A 17511-nucleotide genomic window follows, 5' to 3' on the forward strand; every position below is an offset into this window, starting at 1 on the left:
GAATCGTCTTCCGGTCATGCGCACTAGTGACTTGGCGGTGTAACTAAGCAACAGCTACATCCAAAATGTCCATTTTATACCGGGGTTTGTATAGATTATAAATTATGTTCATAAAGCACCTAATGTATTTTTTTTTACCCAGGAAAAGCCTGCTGTATAGGCATGTATATATTCTATTGGTTTTGGGTCTCATAAAGAAATGATAAATTAACCTCTATAAAACGATGTTTTTATTTATTTATTTAAATCCCTTCCCTGCTGAAAAAGCAAAACAGTAAAACCCTCATAAAATTTGTGATGGTTTTAATGGTTATAATAGGAATTTTATTGGTTTTAATGAAAAATATACTGGTCCTCGTGAGTCTCTGGTAATCTGTCACCTTATATTGGTGGCATGTTATGTCTAGTGGATACCATTAAGGACCAACAATGGTAGTGGTTTTTGTAGTGGAAACCATGAGAGTTTCTATAATGATTTCTATTGTTGTTATTGTTGTTTTTTCAGCAGGGATGCCACCAACAGAAGACAACAAATTACAAGTAGAGACATGTTACAGCTTCCATTAAAATCAAATACAATTCCTATTATAAACATTAAAACCATTACAGATTTTATGAGGGTTTCTATTGTTTTTTTTGTTTTTTGTTTTGTTTTTACCAGCAGGGATGTTATGTCTAGTGGACAACAGTAAGGACTAAATAATGGTATATATTTACCATTTTTATAGCATGGAAGGGTTTTTTTTAATGTTACTTTAAAGGGGTTAGTTTATCATTTGGCATCCCTGCTGAAAAAAACAAACAAACAAACAAACAATAGAAACAATCACAGAAATTTATATGGTTTCTACTACAAATACAATTACAAACCATCAGCTGTTATCCAATAAAAACCATTACTATTACTGGTCCTTAATGGTATCCACTAGACATAACATGTCACTGCTAGAAGGCAATACATTACCAGTAGATACCCACAGGGACCATTACAGTTTCCATTAAAACCAATACAATTCCTATTATAACCAATAAAATCGTTATAAATTTTATGACGGTTTCTATTGTTTTGTTTGTTATGTTATTCCAGCAGGGATGTTATGTATAGTGGATACCATTAAGAACCAATAATATAATATTAATGGTTGAAAAGGTTAACAGCTAACGGTTTGTAATGATATGTAATGGAAACCATTAGAATTTATGTGTTGGTTTCTATTGTTTTTTCTTTCCTCAGAAGGGTTATCAGGGTTATTATGAGTAGGTTGTTGTTGTTGTCGTTGTCGTTTTGTATATATGCTTTGTGTATTCATTTTCATGTCTGAGGCTTATAGACCCACCCAGGTTTTAGTACCTGGTTTTCAGGTGAGATGAAATGGAGGTGTATCCGGAAGTGACATGGTTCCAAGCGAACAGAAGCTTAACGTCTCTCTTTCGCGACAAACCTGCGCTAGAAAAACGTCGATGAAGAAACTATTCAGAAAATTTCAGTAAACTTGCGAAGGGGTAAGTGTTTATGTAAACATAACTGGCTTGTAGGTTAATAAACTCATAGGCTTCGTGCTGTAGCGCCCAAGCTATAAACAACAAATTAGACTTGTATTTTTCTCATGTTCATAAGCAGCAGTCTCTCAGTATCACCACAGACTACTCGCTGTTTTGGCACCATTTTAAAGCTACAGGACGTAACATTTTCCAACGTTAGTGTAAGACAAAATAATCCGGATTTGTTGCCCGCTGTTTGGTTTATGTTAAACTACAATAGGTGTGTTCGAGTTTTGCTGCGCCTTGTCTTCACTGTCAGTATCTGACCTGTTTATATAGGTTCAGACTGGTTATGGAAATACAGTGGATATTAAAAAGTCTACACACCCCATGAAATGGCAGAGTCATATCTTTTTTCCACCTTTAATGTGATAAGCAACCAACAAAATTCAAGTGGAAAACCAAATAGTTGCACACCCTTTTATAATTGGGAGTGTGGCTGAAGCCACCACATTCAAACTCATGTTCGAAAAAAATTATGAGACCGATGAATAACTTTTTGGGCACAATTCCAAAAGATATGTGATACATCTTACTGAGAGTGAAGCATGGTGGTGGCAGCATCATGCTACGGGGCTGCTTCTCTTCAGCTGGGACTGGGACTTGGACACTAGTCGAGATGTAGCTCCAATTACCAGTCGATTTTGGCACAAAACTTGCAGGACTCTGTTAGACAGCTGAAGATGAAGAAATGAGCACGATAACGACCCAACGCACAAATCCAAGTCAACAAAGTAAAGGTTTCAGAAGAAGAGGATGCATGATTTGGAATCTTAAATCCTATCAAAAACCAGTCAAATGACTTGAAGAGCGCTGTGTACAGGAGATCACCTCACAATTTGATAGACCTGGAGCATTTTTGCAAGTAAAAGTGGAACAAAATTGGCAAATGTGCTGAGACTCTTACCCCAAAAGACTGGGTGTTGTATTACAAAGCAAACAGTGCTTTAATGAAGTATTAGTAAAAAGGTGTGCACACCTGTGCAACCAGGTTATTGTAAGCTTTTCTTTTGCCCTAAAACTTTATTTGAATTTTGTTGGTTACCATATCACATTATAGGTGGAAGAAGATCTGACATGATTTAGCTTGGTTTAATTTTTTTTACATCACAAAAACATGTCTAACCATGCCCTGGAGTGTCCAGGAAATTATTATTTTTAAAATATCAAGCACGATAACAGTGTCATCAGATAGAAAATTGTAATATGTGAACACAATTGACTATGGTCTCAAAACAAAATAAAAAATACACCAGTTTATATGGTGCACCTACCTACAGACAGACAACCATTTCATCAGTTAAGATTCCAGTTTGTACGTACACAGTGCAAAATTTCTCTTTATCCCTTTACCCTGTTCATCAGTGGCAAGCGAGCATCGTGGTGCCACCACTCACCAGACATTATTTGGATAGTCAACCACTTTAAGAGCAAACCAGATATGGTTGGTTTGTGAACTATAAATTCTTTTTAAACGAGTCACCAAGGCCCCACTTGGAGTGAATCATCACAGATAGCTAGACAGTTAGGATAACCACATTTCATGTATATTTATTTCTACTCTTACACTACTAAACAAATAATTTACCATCAAACATGTAGTCATTCTGGTTGTAGAAACCAGACTGGTCCGCATTACTGTCTTAAAAGGGAATAGAGATTTCATAGCCATCCTCGTTTTTCAAATCTGTCAAGAAAGTAGACCCGTGAGAGAACATTTAAATCTTCAGAAGCTTTGCTTTTGACATGTTCATACTAACTTGCTGTATAGAGCCTGTTCCTTACATAGTAATCAAGAATAACTGTAGAGTGAACGGTTGTACACTATATGACCAAAAGTTTGTGGACACCATAAAATCAAAACACTCATATGTGCTTGTCGAACATCCATTCCAGATATATTAAGCTCTACTCTTCTGGGAAGGCTTTCCACTAGATTTTGGAGTGTGGCTGTGGGGCTGTGTTCATTCAGCTACATGAGCATTAGTACCAGCCACCTCAGCACAAGAGGTCAGCACTAACTACAAGTGTAAACTGAATGCCAACTGGTTTAATCAGGAAATGTCTAATCTATGCGCTTATTTGTTTGAGTTTTTATATTAAGCTAGTGTGGGGTCTGACAGAGTGACACTGTTGTTTTTGGTATATTTGTCAACCCTCTCTAGTCATGAAATGCAAACACTAGTGGTCAGTGAACACACATTCAAGACATTCAAGAAACGGTAAGGTGTGATGTCAAAGCACATCAGGGTTCTGAATCATTTGTTCTGTGTAATGTTGGACTGTAACTCCACAAGGAGAAATATCTTAGCTACTGCGCAACTAAATAAAATAAGAAAAACGAATGTAGTGGATTTTAATATTAGTTTTAATTTGTTTGAAAAGGCGCACTGGGATACAGGAGAGGGAGCACTAGAGAATCTTTATGTTCTCCATCCTCAGCACATCTGCAGAGAAAGTGTTTTGTTTTGTTTTTTGCTCTGTAATGATGTCCTGGTACAATCGCAGACCTGATAGAGGAAAAGAGTTTTTGTTCATTTCATTTTTACTTAGGCTATGGTAGTCCGGTGTATTATTATTATTTTCCTATATGAGTGGATGCTACTGTATATTTTACAGTTGAACCAAAATGTTGTGTTTTATGCTCACCAGATTTGACCAGGCAGTATGACCTCCTGCACTGGCCTGGCACACTGCAAAGTGGCGTTGGCATTAGCGGTCATTTTTGACCTAGTGGGAGTGATGGTGTTGCTTGCGGGAGTCTTCGTTCCTCTGGAGGTGAAAGGCAAAGACTTTGGTGACTTTTTGGTGTACACAGGAGTTCTTCTGGTGCTGATGTCCCTTGGCTGCTGGGTGATGTGGTACAGCGGCAACATCGACGGCCTGACTACAAGCAAGGAGATGGGCCACATCGGCAACGCAGTGGACCGCATTGCGCGCAGGCTCAGCCGCAAAATGCGCACCCACCGCAGCCACCAGGTTCCCTAAAGCAGATTGGCAGAAATTTTCAGAAAGCTGCCTAGGTAAATGTAGCTACTTAATTTTATTGTTGCTCTTTTTAGGCCATAATAATAATAATAATAATAATAATAATAATAATAAACTGTTCATGTTTGTGTCTCCTGTCTTTTATTCCCTCACTCCATCACTTGCAGGTTCCATGATAAGTCTGAAAGAAACCCAACCAAGCAGGTCAAGAACTGAACATCATTCAGCTGTTACATGTGAATATTACATAGCACCTGAGAATATTTAGGTGTACAAGTTATCTGTATTTTACAACGGTATTGGCACATACTGACCTGTTGTTATGTTGTTACGTATCGTTCTATTTCAATTGCAGTAAATGTTTTCATACTTTCATTTAGAACACTTTGCATTTCAGTCTAAGTTTCTTGTGTTTTGACCTTTTTACACGGCTAGTTGCACATTATTGTTGCTCTTCTACAGTATCTGAGAGGAGATGGATTTTAGAAAGCTCTTTAAATAAATAAATAAATAAATAAATAAATAAATGCAAGCAAGCTTCTTTATTTCAAGCCACTGTTAAAACCCGCCTGCAAAATATAGAATGTATATAGACACAATATTTTTTTTAATGCTGTATTTTCTTTGAGTGCTCAGTTGATTTTAGAAATTTTGCCGAATAAAGTGTTGCGCAAGACTGATATGTCAGCTTTTGCTTAGACACCCATGTCTATTGTTTTCATATGATTACTCTTATTCCCTTTAACCGGCCAGCTTTCCCCTGTCGTACGACAGCTACCAGGAGGGGTGGGTGAAGGGTAACACATGTATGAAGACAGACTGATGCGTGAAGGCTTATCTTTTTGAACTGTTGCACATGCTGCATCACAAGGGCAGTGTAACACGCTCAGAGGAAAGTGCTGTCTGCCCTCTTCCAAATAGATTAACTCATGATTGTTTAGCGTCACTTTGATTGCTACTCCTCTCACCCACCCATAGTGCACGGCCCATTTTGCTCCCATTGCTCCCAGCCACGGATGACTGTGGCATGATTGGGATTCAGACTTGTGAGCTCCGGAGGATAGAACGTGACTTTTCTATTGAAGCCTGCTGCTTCTGATCATGACTGCGGTTAGGACGTATAAACATGACTTGCGTAATGTTATTCCTCTTTGTGTAGTTAGTTTTGGTGTGAAAATATTTTTTATTACACATCCTAGTTTGCTGTTTATTGTTAGGCTGCCAGTTAAAGTCTTGGTATTTTGTATATTAAGAACTAGTGGGAGTAGTAGTCCACTTTATAATAGAGGACTGTTCATGACAGCCTTTAGTAAGGTTGTTCCAAACTGAAGCGTGCAATTGAAGCATTTCTTTCAATGTGAGCACTACAGATCATCACCAGATAAAGATTTTCATGCACAGGGGTGAATTTAGTAAATAAATTGGACTTCTGATGGAATACTAGATCTGCCACTTTGCTAGGATCAGCTTCTTGCTTAAGAGTCATGAAAAGGTTTTGCTTACTCTCTTGTAATGTGCATGTCCTGAAGTTGGCATATTGGGCACTGATTGGCTCATGTTGATGATTATACTATCACTGGTATTAAAAGAAACAAAAAATACTGAAGGGGAAAATGCAGACTTTTCCACAAATAAAATACATGACCTGACATACCAACGTGCGGGGTGAATTAACTAGGTTAGTAATTAAATAGACAAGTTAGTAATTAACTCGGAGCATTTTTTTAAAAAGTGGACTACGTAAAAAGAAAAGCATCATTAATAAAATCATGAATGCTTTTGGGCTGTTTTGCAGGTTTCCAAGGCCTCTTGTGAATATTCATAAAATATGAAAGTGGCAGAATATTTAACCCCAAACCTGGTGCCCATAGATGAATATTTGCACATATTTGAATGAGCCCAGATATACCGAAATATTGAAGTCAGCACACAAATGATTAAGAGAACACAAAAATCAATGTTTTTCAATGAACAGTTCAGTCTTTGTATGGATTTGACCCCATTTGAAAGTCTATGGTCTAAACTGAAGATGGCAGTACACGTTGGCAAGTTTGAGTATATAGAATAAATGCTGCTTATAAGTGTTCTTCAGTTTTGTTTATTATATGAATAGGCACAGACAACAGGTGCAAATAACTTTGAAATGAGGCTTAGGAAAACAAAAGAAACCCTACTTTTTATGTTGTTTACCAATATACCATATCTTATTTAATGTATGCATGGTATTTCTTTTCTCATTTTCATGAAGTTTGCCAATAATTCTACTGGACAAAATATTTCTGAAGGACCCAGATCATGTTGTTTTTAAGTATTGGATTATATTATACCAGTATCTACTTATTGAAATGACCAGATATAGTATACAGTATTCCCAAACACAAGGGTGAGTCAAATGAAAATCTTATAATTATTATTAGTTAGTTTTGTTTGCAAATAGATGTCACTAAAGTGTTTTGTATTTCTACACCATCTACATTTTGAAGAATGCAAGTGTTCCAGCATTTAACAAGTGTCCGGATTTCTCTAGAAAATAAAACATCTTCTGGTTGCTCGTTTATGACCTTTAAAGTTTTCATTAAACCCCCACAATACTCAATCAAATACTCAAGTTTGGATACAGAAATGTTTTCTTTATTTTTTACTATTTCTCATATTTTAATATAATAATGAAGACTTTCAAACTATGGACAAAATGGAAATTTGCCTGGGGAACAAGCTTTATTTCCCATCTCGCCTTTAAGAGCTTCTGTATACATCCCATTCCACCACCCCACATTTTTCCTATTTTTTTTTTTTTTTACTTCCATCCACCCATGTCCACTCAGCATATTTCCTCGTCCTCTCTGTCACCTTCTTTCTCCAATGCATCTATCTCTCTCTTGCAGTCTTCGCACCCCTGCGTCCCACACCGTCCTAACAGCACCAGTCCCTCTGAGTTCATTCCTTCCATCATCACCCCAGGCAATCCGTCCTTCCTAGAGGGCCATGTGGTGTCAATCACCTTTGCTTGCTGGCAGTGCTGAAGAGGAAGGTTGATGGAGTAGATGCTGCCACTAGCATCAGCCATGATTATATCTTCATAAGGGGGGGCATGGCTGGCAGCCTCTTCCAGGCGAATACGAGCACGGTGATTCATCTCAATCACCATCTTGGTGTAGGAGTTGAGGGTGAAGACAGCAGCAGCCATGCAGCAGCTGAAAGAAATCCAAGCCAGACTGGACGGAAATGTAGCTGTTAGTGTTGAACCAAATGAAATGGAAAATGTTTAAAAGAGAATGAGACAAAAAAGTTAAGGCTTACGCGAATGACCAGCCATAGTCCCAGGTCTGCGGTCTCCAGTCTTTAGGACCAATGCTCACAGTCAACTGAAACACTGTAGTGTACATCATATGTGCTACCATCCCCAACATTCCTAAAACAAAGACAATGGCATGGAAATTTACAACAGAAAGGACATAAAAGGACATGATTAAATGTTGCCAAGCATTATACGCTATATAGTGAAAAGTATGTGGACACCTGATCTTCACACTCTTATGTGGTTCTTCCCCAAACTGTTGCCACAAATTTGGAAGCATGGAATTGTCTAGACTGTCTTGGTATTCTGTAGGATTACAGTTTCCCTTCACTGGAACTGAGACCCAAACCTGTTCCAGCATGAAACAAAGTGAGCTCCATGAAGACATGGTGTGTTAAGGCTGGAAGAAGTTGGAAGAACTTGTGTCCTGCACAGAGCCCTGACCTCAACCCCACTGAACACCTTTGGGATGAACTGGAACTGGCACCTCCTCGACATCCCAGCATCAGTGTCTGACCTCAACCTCACTAATGCTCTTGTAGCTGAATGAACACAAATCCCCACACCCACGCCACAAAATCTAGTGGAAAGCCTTCCCAGAAGAGTGGAGCTTGGGTGTGATGGTCAGGTGTCCACAAAGGTTTGGTTATATAGTGTATGTTACCTTCATTACCATCATCAAGGTATTAAACTGAATACCCAATACCTCACCTGAGAGAACGGTGCAAATGGCAGCAAAGGCATTGATCTTGAGTGCATACATCTCCTTATTTAAGCAAAGTAACAGCAACTCCATCCACATCATTAGGAATCCCATGGCCAGCAGAGTGATATACATGAACTCTGAGAACAAGGAGAGCCAAAGAACCCCTGAAAATATATAGATATATAAAACAGACATGTAAGATAATGACATTCTTCTTTATTATTGTTAAAAATCCACTGTTAAAAAGAAAATTACCATATTGGTAACCTCATAAACCCATTCTGGTTATAGATGGTGTCTAATATATAGTTGGAATCACACAAGCACTTTGTAAAATATGTTCTATTGCACCCATCCTAACTGCCAGGTATGGTGAACATTACCCAGGTACCCTCTTGTGCGTCAATACAAGCATACCAAGAAAGATCGTCAACAAAATCACAAACTAACTGTATTTGATATGAACACCATTATCATACAGCAGCATTCCTCTTCCTCCTTCTTCTTGCTTCATACAAATGTGAAACTTCATGTGCAAACTATCCTCCAAAGCTGGAGACAGACTTCTATCTCTCTTGTCATCTCCTTTCACATTTCACGGATGTAGTGAATGTACTTTATTCTTCTGGAGTCATATGGAACTACTACTAGCTGGAGTTGGATTGATTCATTAACCTGCTAGGAAGACTACTAATGAACTTGTGCTTGACTCTGGGGTTTTGTTAACCAATCGTTTGACCTAGCTGAGAGTTCTTGTTATGCAAAGTACCCACCCTATGGTGCTATCTGGACCAGGCAGAGAAGATTCTTTCATCAGACCAACTGTTCATCTGCCACAGAAGTAAGACACAGGGTGATCCTTGATCACAGCCCCTAAACTGACATGCATTTCCGCCTAATGGTCCTTACTTAGATGCATGACGCTCCAGGAAGTCTGCACTGTAGGTACCTGGTCAACACTGTGCACCTTCTCCAGGTTGTATAAGGCTAACATCGCTCCTCTCAGATGAATGGGTGCAGAGGTTATCTCCAAACATCTTTCCAGTCAGTCCTAAGGTGGGTTGGTTCTTCATGACATTATGGCACATTATTTACTACCTGGAGGCTAACAGGATTTAAAAAGAATGCTAGTTACATATGTACCTGTGGTTCTTTGAACAACAGCAGAACATGGTGAGATGCTTCCAAGAGAACATTTTCTGTATGACAAGAGTATTTATCCCAAACACTACATCAGTGGTTTTGGTGAAGGTATTTGGTAGACATGTGCACACACACAACAGGGTATCCAGGTGATATTCACCACCCCTGCTGTTCACAGAAGTGTAGTCACATACGTGTTTACCTTGGGCTTCTACGGGAGTCAATTCAATGAAACTTCGACATTTCTCTCCTGAAACGGAAACACAATTATGTGCTGATTTAATTTATTAATTATTTTTGTTCAATACTATTAAAAAACTGCATTCGGTTGCTTAAAATTTCTGGGGGATTGTACCATTCATGCGAGTCTGCAGTTTAGCAAAAGAAGTGAATGCACAATGCCAGTAAGTTTTCTGGTAGAGAGCAGAATTCATGTTTCCCTCAATTACTGCAAGTTGCCCAGGCCCTGAAGCAGCAAAACATGCTTGAAAATAGGTCTGATGTTCTTTTTGTGGAATTCGGTGTTTGGTTTACACCAGATGTAACGAGACACCTGTCTTCCAAACAGTTCCACTTTTGACTCAACAGTCCACAGAACATTCTTCCAAAAGGTTTGAGGATCATCAAGGTGTGTTTTGGCAAAATTCAGATGAGCCTTAATGTTCTTCTGTGTTGGCAGTGGTTTTCCTTTGATGTTGTCCTTGGCTCTTTTGTGACTTCCTGGATGAGTCGTTGCTGTGCTCTTGGAGGAATTTTGGAAGGTGTTCCACTTCTGGGAAGGTTCACTACTGTGCCGATTTTTTTTTCCATTTGGAGATAATGGCTCTCACTGTGGTTCTTTGGAGTCCCAGAGCCTTTGAAATAGCTTTGTAACCCTTCTCAGACTGATCTATTTCAATCACCTTCTTCCTCATCATTTCTGGAATTTCTTTCAACTTTGGCATAGAGTGTTACTGGGTAAGACCTTTTAACCAACTTCATGCTGGGTTTGCAGTAATCAGGCCTGGTTGTGTCTAGTTCAGCTGAACCCCATTATGAATACAGTTTAATAGATTTGGGGAATTAGGAACTACGGGGTCAAATACATTTACACACAGGCCCAGTTGGTATTGGATAAAATTTTTGCTTCAATTAGTATTATTATTAAAAAACTGTATTTTGCATTTACTCATGTTGCCTTTGTTTTATCTTAGATTTTGTTTTAATTTCTTAAACTATTTACCACTATTGTGGCAAATACTTTTTCACAGCATTGTATAATGTTTATAATTGCGTAAAGTTTTTTAAACATATCTTTTTATATATAATATTTTAGTCTTGTTGTTTAATTGGGTTGTCTTTATCTACTTTCAGGACTTGTGTGAAAATCCGATGATGATTTAGGTCATATTCATGCAGATATATTGAAAATTCTAAAGGGTTCACCACTGTAAAATCAACTCAGTTAACCATCACTGAACACAGTGCCACCTGAATTGTATATTAATTAATTAGGAAGGAGGTATATTAATTCTGATCTTCTTGGAGAAGCAAAAATATCCAACTCTCTTACCGTCACCGTTGTGATGTTTCTCACAGGATAGCCAGAAACCAGTGTGAAAGTATCTAAGCATATATTTGTCCTCTCCTGTTTCCCAGACATAGTGGACTGTATTGGACAGCTTCTTTGCCTTCATGAGGGCTTGCTCCTCCATCTGCTTTGGGGTAGTTGTCACATTGGACTCAGGCTTTTTGGTGTCTGAAGTTGGGCTCTCTATGTTAGGGTTTGAATGGAGATAGAGGGGGGAATTTATTTATTTATTTATTTACTTATTTGAAAGCTTTTCAATGTCACATGGTCCAATTTGAATTTCTATTGTACATACTATAGTTCTACAGGTTTTCCTCTACAGAGATACAGTGCCCTCCACTAATATTGACACCCTTCGAAAATATGAGCAAACAAGGCTGTGAAAAATTGTCTTTAGTTTTTAACCTTTTAAAATGTTCAAAAATACTCTGCTCTCATGCATAACAAACAGTTGCCAACACAACAGAGATTTATCAAATTTTTTTTGTTAAATATAGGTGCGCAACAATTATTGGCACCCCTATGAATACATATGAAAAAAATACATTTGAAGTATATTCCCATTGATATTTTACATTTTTTAGTACACCTGGGTGACTATGAACAGGAAATTGTTCAACTATGACTTCCTGTTTCACAGGGGTATAAATATGAGGTAACACATAGGCCAAATTCCCTTAGTCATAACAATGGATAACAATGGATAAGACCAAGGAATATAGCTGTGATGTGCGACAAAATGTTGTTGAGCTTCATAAACTGGGAAGTGGCTATAAGAAAATGTCCATTTCTACCATCATGGCAATAATTAAGAAGTTCCAGTTAACTGGAAATGTTATGAATCAACCTGGAATTGGACGTGTGTCTATATTGTCTCAAAGCACTGTGAAGAGGATGGTTCAGGTGGCCAAAAAATCTCCAAGGATCACAGCTGGAGAACTGCAGAAGTTAGTTGCGTCTTGGGGTCAGAAAGTCTCCAAAACTACAATCCGAAGTCACCTCCATCACCACAAGTTGTTTGGAAGGGTTTCAAGAAAAAAGCCTCTACTCTCATCCAAAAACAAACTCAAGCATTTTCAGTTTGGCAGACACTACTGGAACTTCAAATGGGATCAGGTTCTATGGTCAGCTGAAACCAAAATAGAGCTTTTGGTAATAAACACCAGAGGTGGTTTTGGCGCGCACGAGAGGTAGTCATATGGAAAAGTACCTCATGCCCACGGTTAAATATGGTGGTGGCTCTTTAATGTTTTGGGGCTGTTTTTCTGCCAGAGGACCTGGACATTTTGTTAGGATACATGGCATCATGGACTCTATCAAATATGAACAGATATTAAATGAAAACCTGACTGCCTCTGCCAGAAAACTTAAAATGGGCTGTGGTTAGATCTTCCAGCAGGACAATGACCCAAAACATATATCAAAATCAACACAAAACATCAAGGTCCTGCCATGGCCATCCCAGTGCCCTGACATGAAACCCATAGAAAACCTGTGGGGTGAACTGAAGAGGAGAGTCCACCAGTGTGGACCTTGAAATTTGAAGGATCTGGAAAGATTCTGTATGGAGGAATGGTCTCAGATCCCTTGCCATGCATTCTCCAACCTCATCAGGCATCATAGGAGAAGACTCAGAGCTGTTATCTTGGCAAAGGGAGGTAGCACAAGTATTGTCTAAAAGAATGCCAATAACTGTTGAACACCTATATTTAACAAATATATTTTTTTATAAACCTGTGTTTTGTTTGATATCCATGAGAACAGAGTATTTTTGTGATTTTTTTTAAACAAAAGATCAGAAGGTTAAAAAATAAAGACAATTTTTCACAGCCTTCTTTGCTCATATTTACCAAGGGTACCAATATTAGTGGAGGGCACTGTATGTTTCCCTTTGCACACACTCGTGTTATTATTTTCTTAAAAGATCTGTTTGTTTTCATTTAGTGCTGCCCTTCAGAAGCTACATACATAAGATATTTACATGTTTCCCAGGAGACAAAATAATAACAATTCACACCGATCATCCTGTTCAAAAATTTACACACCCCTGGATCTTAATGTATCGTGTTGACTTCTTGAGCATCAGTGAATGTTTGCACCTTTTGTAATATTTATGTACGAGTTCCTCAGTTGTCCTAAGTATGAAAAGATGGATCTCAAAATCATATAGTCAAATATGCAGAAGATGCTGAAAAAGTAAAGCATGTGCCGGACCTGGAGGATTTTTCTGAAGAACAGTGGGCAGTTTAACTGCTCAGGACAAGCAAGGGACAAACAGTCATTGATCATCCAGGTTACAACACACAGTATTAAGAATCAAGCATATGTATACTTTTGAACTGGTCCATTTGTGTAAATTCATTTATTATTGTGTCTTGTGAACTATATGTAAACATCTGTTATGTATAATAGCTTATTCAGGGCAGTACTAAATAAAAAACTAAAATACTTCTACAGCACTGTAAACACTGGCTGAACTTGAATACTTCTTACCGGTGATATAGGGCTGGGTATTGTTCTGGCCACAGTTCTTCATTTTCACAGGAGACAGGCAGAGTGGCTTTACCACTTTATGTGTCCCCTCACACCAAAAGGAGGTGCAGAAGGCCAGCACAGAGAGCGTCAGGGCCAGAGAGGTTAGAGAGAGGGACAGCAGGGAGCGGCTGCGTCTGGACATGCGCTTCAGCATAATGAATGAATGAACAAACAAACAAACGAAAGCACAAGAGTGTGCTTGAAAAAAAATTATAGGTTTGTGGCTACACCTGAATAAAAAAAAAATTCTACAAAAGTGGTGAACACAGGAAAGACAAAAGAACTACAACAAGAGCTAGAAGTGAACGTGAGATAGAGAGAAAGTGTTACGGATGAGATGATGGTAGGACGTTATATGAGGAGAGCTTTTTAGGAGAGGAGGAGTGGTCTGAGCAGTGGAGAGAGAGAGAGATAAAAATAGTGAAATAATCTCAGTATCAAAGATCAGCAAATCTGTGGAAGAGAAACAGAGGATTTAGAGAGTGAGGACAAGACAGAACAGACAGATGTGCTTAGATGACAACAGGCTTTAGTGTGTCTTCAGATGGACACTGGAATAAATAAACATGCCATCTATATGGGTGGTTTAAAGCATTACAGTTTTTCTCATTTGGATACACGCTGTAACTAAACGAATACAGCAAATAATTGATTCCTTATGAGATGCTAAAATCCCTATAATCACATAATTTTCCTTCACAATGATAAACACATTCTCAGTGATTCAACATAGTTTGCAGTTGCATTCATTTAGCAAAATTCTACACACATTTCTCAATGCATTATGTTCTTCTCATTAGGAACATGGCCATCTCAGATTACTGAACACTGGAGTCACCAATCAGTGCTAATAAATGAAACCACCTAAATCCCACCTGTGAAAACTCAATTCACCATAATTATCCACTCAGTTATCCCAGGACCCTGCTGTTTTCCTGCTATTTGGTCAATAAGGATATTGTGATGTTGGGATCACACCCTAATTTCTCCATCTGAGGATTAATAAAGTATTATCTTATCTTATCTCATCTTATATTATGTAGATGAGGTTTTTTGAATTTGAAAATTGAGTTTTTCCTTTTAGGTGTAAGATATAGTAGTGCTTGAAATTTTGTGAACCCTTTAGAATTTTATACATTTCTGCATAAACATGATCTAAAACATTGTCAGACTTAAAAAAAAAAAAAAGTTAATAAAGAGAACCCAATTAAACAAATGCGACCAAAATATTATATTTGGTCATTTATTTATTGTGGAAAATGATCCAATATTACATATCTGTGAGCGGCAAAAGTATGGCAACCCTTTCACTATGCTTTCAGTATCTGGTGTGACCCCCTTTGTGCAGCAATAACTGCAACTAAACATTTCCATTGGTTTAGCCCATTCCTCAGTACAGAACAGCTTCACCTCTGGGATGTTTGTGAGTTTCCTCACATGAACTGCTTGCTTCAGGTGTTTCCACAACATTTCTATTGGATTAAGGTCAGGACTCTGACTTGGCCATTCCAAAACATTAACTTTATTCTTCTTAAACCATTATTTGGTAGAATGACTTGTGTGCTTAAGATCGTGGTCTTGCTGCATTACCCACTTTCTCTTTAGATTCAGTTCATGGACAGATGTCCTGACATTTTCCTTTACAATTCGCTGGTATAATTCAGAATTCATTGTTCCATCAATGATGGCAAGTCGTCCTGGCCCAGCTGCAGGAAAACAGGCCCAAACTATGATACTACCATCACCATGTTTCACAGATTGGACAAGGTTCTTATGCTGGAATGCAGTGTTTTCCTTTCTCCAAACATAACGCTTCTCATTTACACCAAAAAAAATCTATTTTGGTCTCATCTGTCCACATACATTTTTCCAATGGTCTTCTGGCTTGTCCACGTGATCTTTAGCAAACTGCAGATGGTCAGCAATGTTCATTTTCGAGAGCAGTGGCTTTCTCCTTGCAACCCTGCCATGCACACCATTGTTGTTCAGTGTTCTCCTGATGGTGAACTCATGAACATTAACATTAGCCAATGTGAGAGAAGCCTTTAGTTGATTAGAAGTTGCCCTGGGTTCCTTTGTGACCTTGCAGACTATAACATAGTGTTATACTATGATCTTTGGACTGATCTTTGTTGGTCTCCACTGCTGGAGAGGGTAACAATGGTCTTGAATTTCCTCCATTTGTACACAATCTGTCTGACTGTGGATTTGGTGGAGTCCAAACACTTTAGAGATGTTTTATAACCTTTTCCAGCCTGATGAGCTTCAACAACTCTTTCTGAGCTCCTCAGAAATCTCTTTTGTTCATGACATGATACACTTCCACAGTCATGTGTTGTGAAGATTAGACTTTGATATATCCCTGTTCTTTAAATAAAACAGGGTGCTCACTCACACTTGATTGTCGTCTCATTGATTGAAAACACCTGACTCTAATTTCACCTTCAAATTAACTGCTAATCCTAGCGGTTCACATACTTTTGCCATTCACAGATATGTAATATTGGATCATTTCCCTCAATAAATAAATAACCAAGTATAATATTTTGTCCCATTTGTTTAATTTTCGTTTCTTTTGTTTAATTGTGTCCTCCGCCTTGTGCCCTGAGTAGCCTGGGATAGGCTCCAGTCTCCCCGTGACACTGTGCTGGCTAAGCAGTACAGAAAATGGATGAATGAATGGCTGGATGGATGGATGTCCAAGTAATGGCTTGGCAAAAAATGGTGGATTGGATGTCGGAGAAATTATATCAGATGTTTGATTCTGTAACAAACAGCAAAGATTGTTATTGGATTTGTAGCAGAAATTTATTTTTGGACTGGAAATGTTTACATATAAAGAGACTTGACTGGCTTTACTTTATTATATTTATAAGATTTACAGTGTAAGTGATTTTGCATGGAAGGGTTTCATTTAATTGGGTGAAAGTGCTTCAGTTTGAAAAAAAGTTTTTTAAAGCTTAGTAGCTTTTAAAGAAAACTATTGGATGTGTATCGGTCTCAACTGATACTCAAGGTTTCAGTGTCTGAATTGGAAAATATATATATAAAAAAATTGTTTTCAAGAATTTAACAGAAGGTAAATAAGCCAATAATTCGGGGGGAAAAAACTAAACAAATAACAACAAAATAAGTAAAATAGAGGGTGGCCTGTTTTAGTTTTATTATACGTTGATATGAAATGACATAATAATCTAAAAAAAACCCACAATGACATCTAAACGTCTTTGAATAAACCACGTTGTTCGCCTGTGCAATTCTATATGATACAAAGCAATTATTTTGTATATAAATGTCCCTTTGACTCCATTGAAGGACTTTAGAGCTAAGAAAGGTTCATTTCAATGCATTGGTCGTATTCACAACTTCACTATTAACACTGTTCAAACTGCATGCCCTATGTCTTAGTGCTAGGTTCCTGTGTCTACAATTATGATTATTATTTTCTAATTTTATTGCTGTGAATTTTACTACTGTAGTCACTATAAATGCTGTAATAATTCATGATATCGATATTTATTATTTTAACTGTGAATCAAGCATTTTTAAGGTTATACACTCAAATGAACACATACACGGACCAGATATGAGTTTGATCGCACAATTTTGAGAGAGTAAAATGAAAACCTTAATTATTTTATATTTTGTACTGTTGGTTGCACATAGGTGTCACACAGAAAGAAATTTACAATTGCACTTTTAAGATTTTTCATTCGAATAACTCTTCTC

The 17511-nt window shown here is 37.9% G+C and overlaps 1 protein-coding gene across 1 annotated transcript; it reads right to left on the reverse strand.

Annotated features, from left to right (window-relative positions):
- Positions 1-7351: 7351 nt before the first annotated feature.
- On the reverse strand, positions 7352-14514 carry si:ch211-232m10.6 (uncharacterized protein LOC572203 homolog). Its single transcript, XM_053638925.1, has 6 exons — positions 13741-14514; positions 11236-11430; positions 9880-9927; positions 8540-8698; positions 7831-7942; positions 7352-7745 (listed from the first exon to the last, which is right to left on the reverse strand). The coding sequence occupies exons 1-6, from the start codon at positions 13934-13936 to the stop codon at positions 7352-7354; spliced, it is 1104 nt and encodes a 367-aa protein (XP_053494900.1). The 5' UTR covers positions 13937-14514.
- Between the last annotated feature and the right edge of the window lie 2997 nt (positions 14515-17511).

This window comes from Ictalurus furcatus, chromosome 12 (genome assembly GCF_023375685.1).
Source record: "Ictalurus furcatus strain D&B chromosome 12, Billie_1.0, whole genome shotgun sequence".
In the NCBI taxonomy this organism is placed as follows: domain Eukaryota; kingdom Metazoa; phylum Chordata; class Actinopteri; order Siluriformes; family Ictaluridae; genus Ictalurus; species Ictalurus furcatus.

Bases quoted from the DNA above. Each gene is read 5' to 3' on its own strand.
- si:ch211-232m10.6 (XM_053638925.1), bottom strand. From the start codon at position 13,936: ATGCTGAAGCGCATGTCCAGACGCAGCCGCTCCCTGCTGTCCCTCTCT. The intron at 7,943-8,539 runs GTGAGGTATTGG...TCTTTGTTTTAG, and splicing joins CATTTGCACCGTTCTCTCAG to GAATGTTGGGGATGGTAGCA. The intron at 7,746-7,830 runs GTAAGCCTTAAC...ATTTCCGTCCAG, and splicing joins GACTATGGCTGGTCATTCGC to TCTGGCTTGGATTTCTTTCA.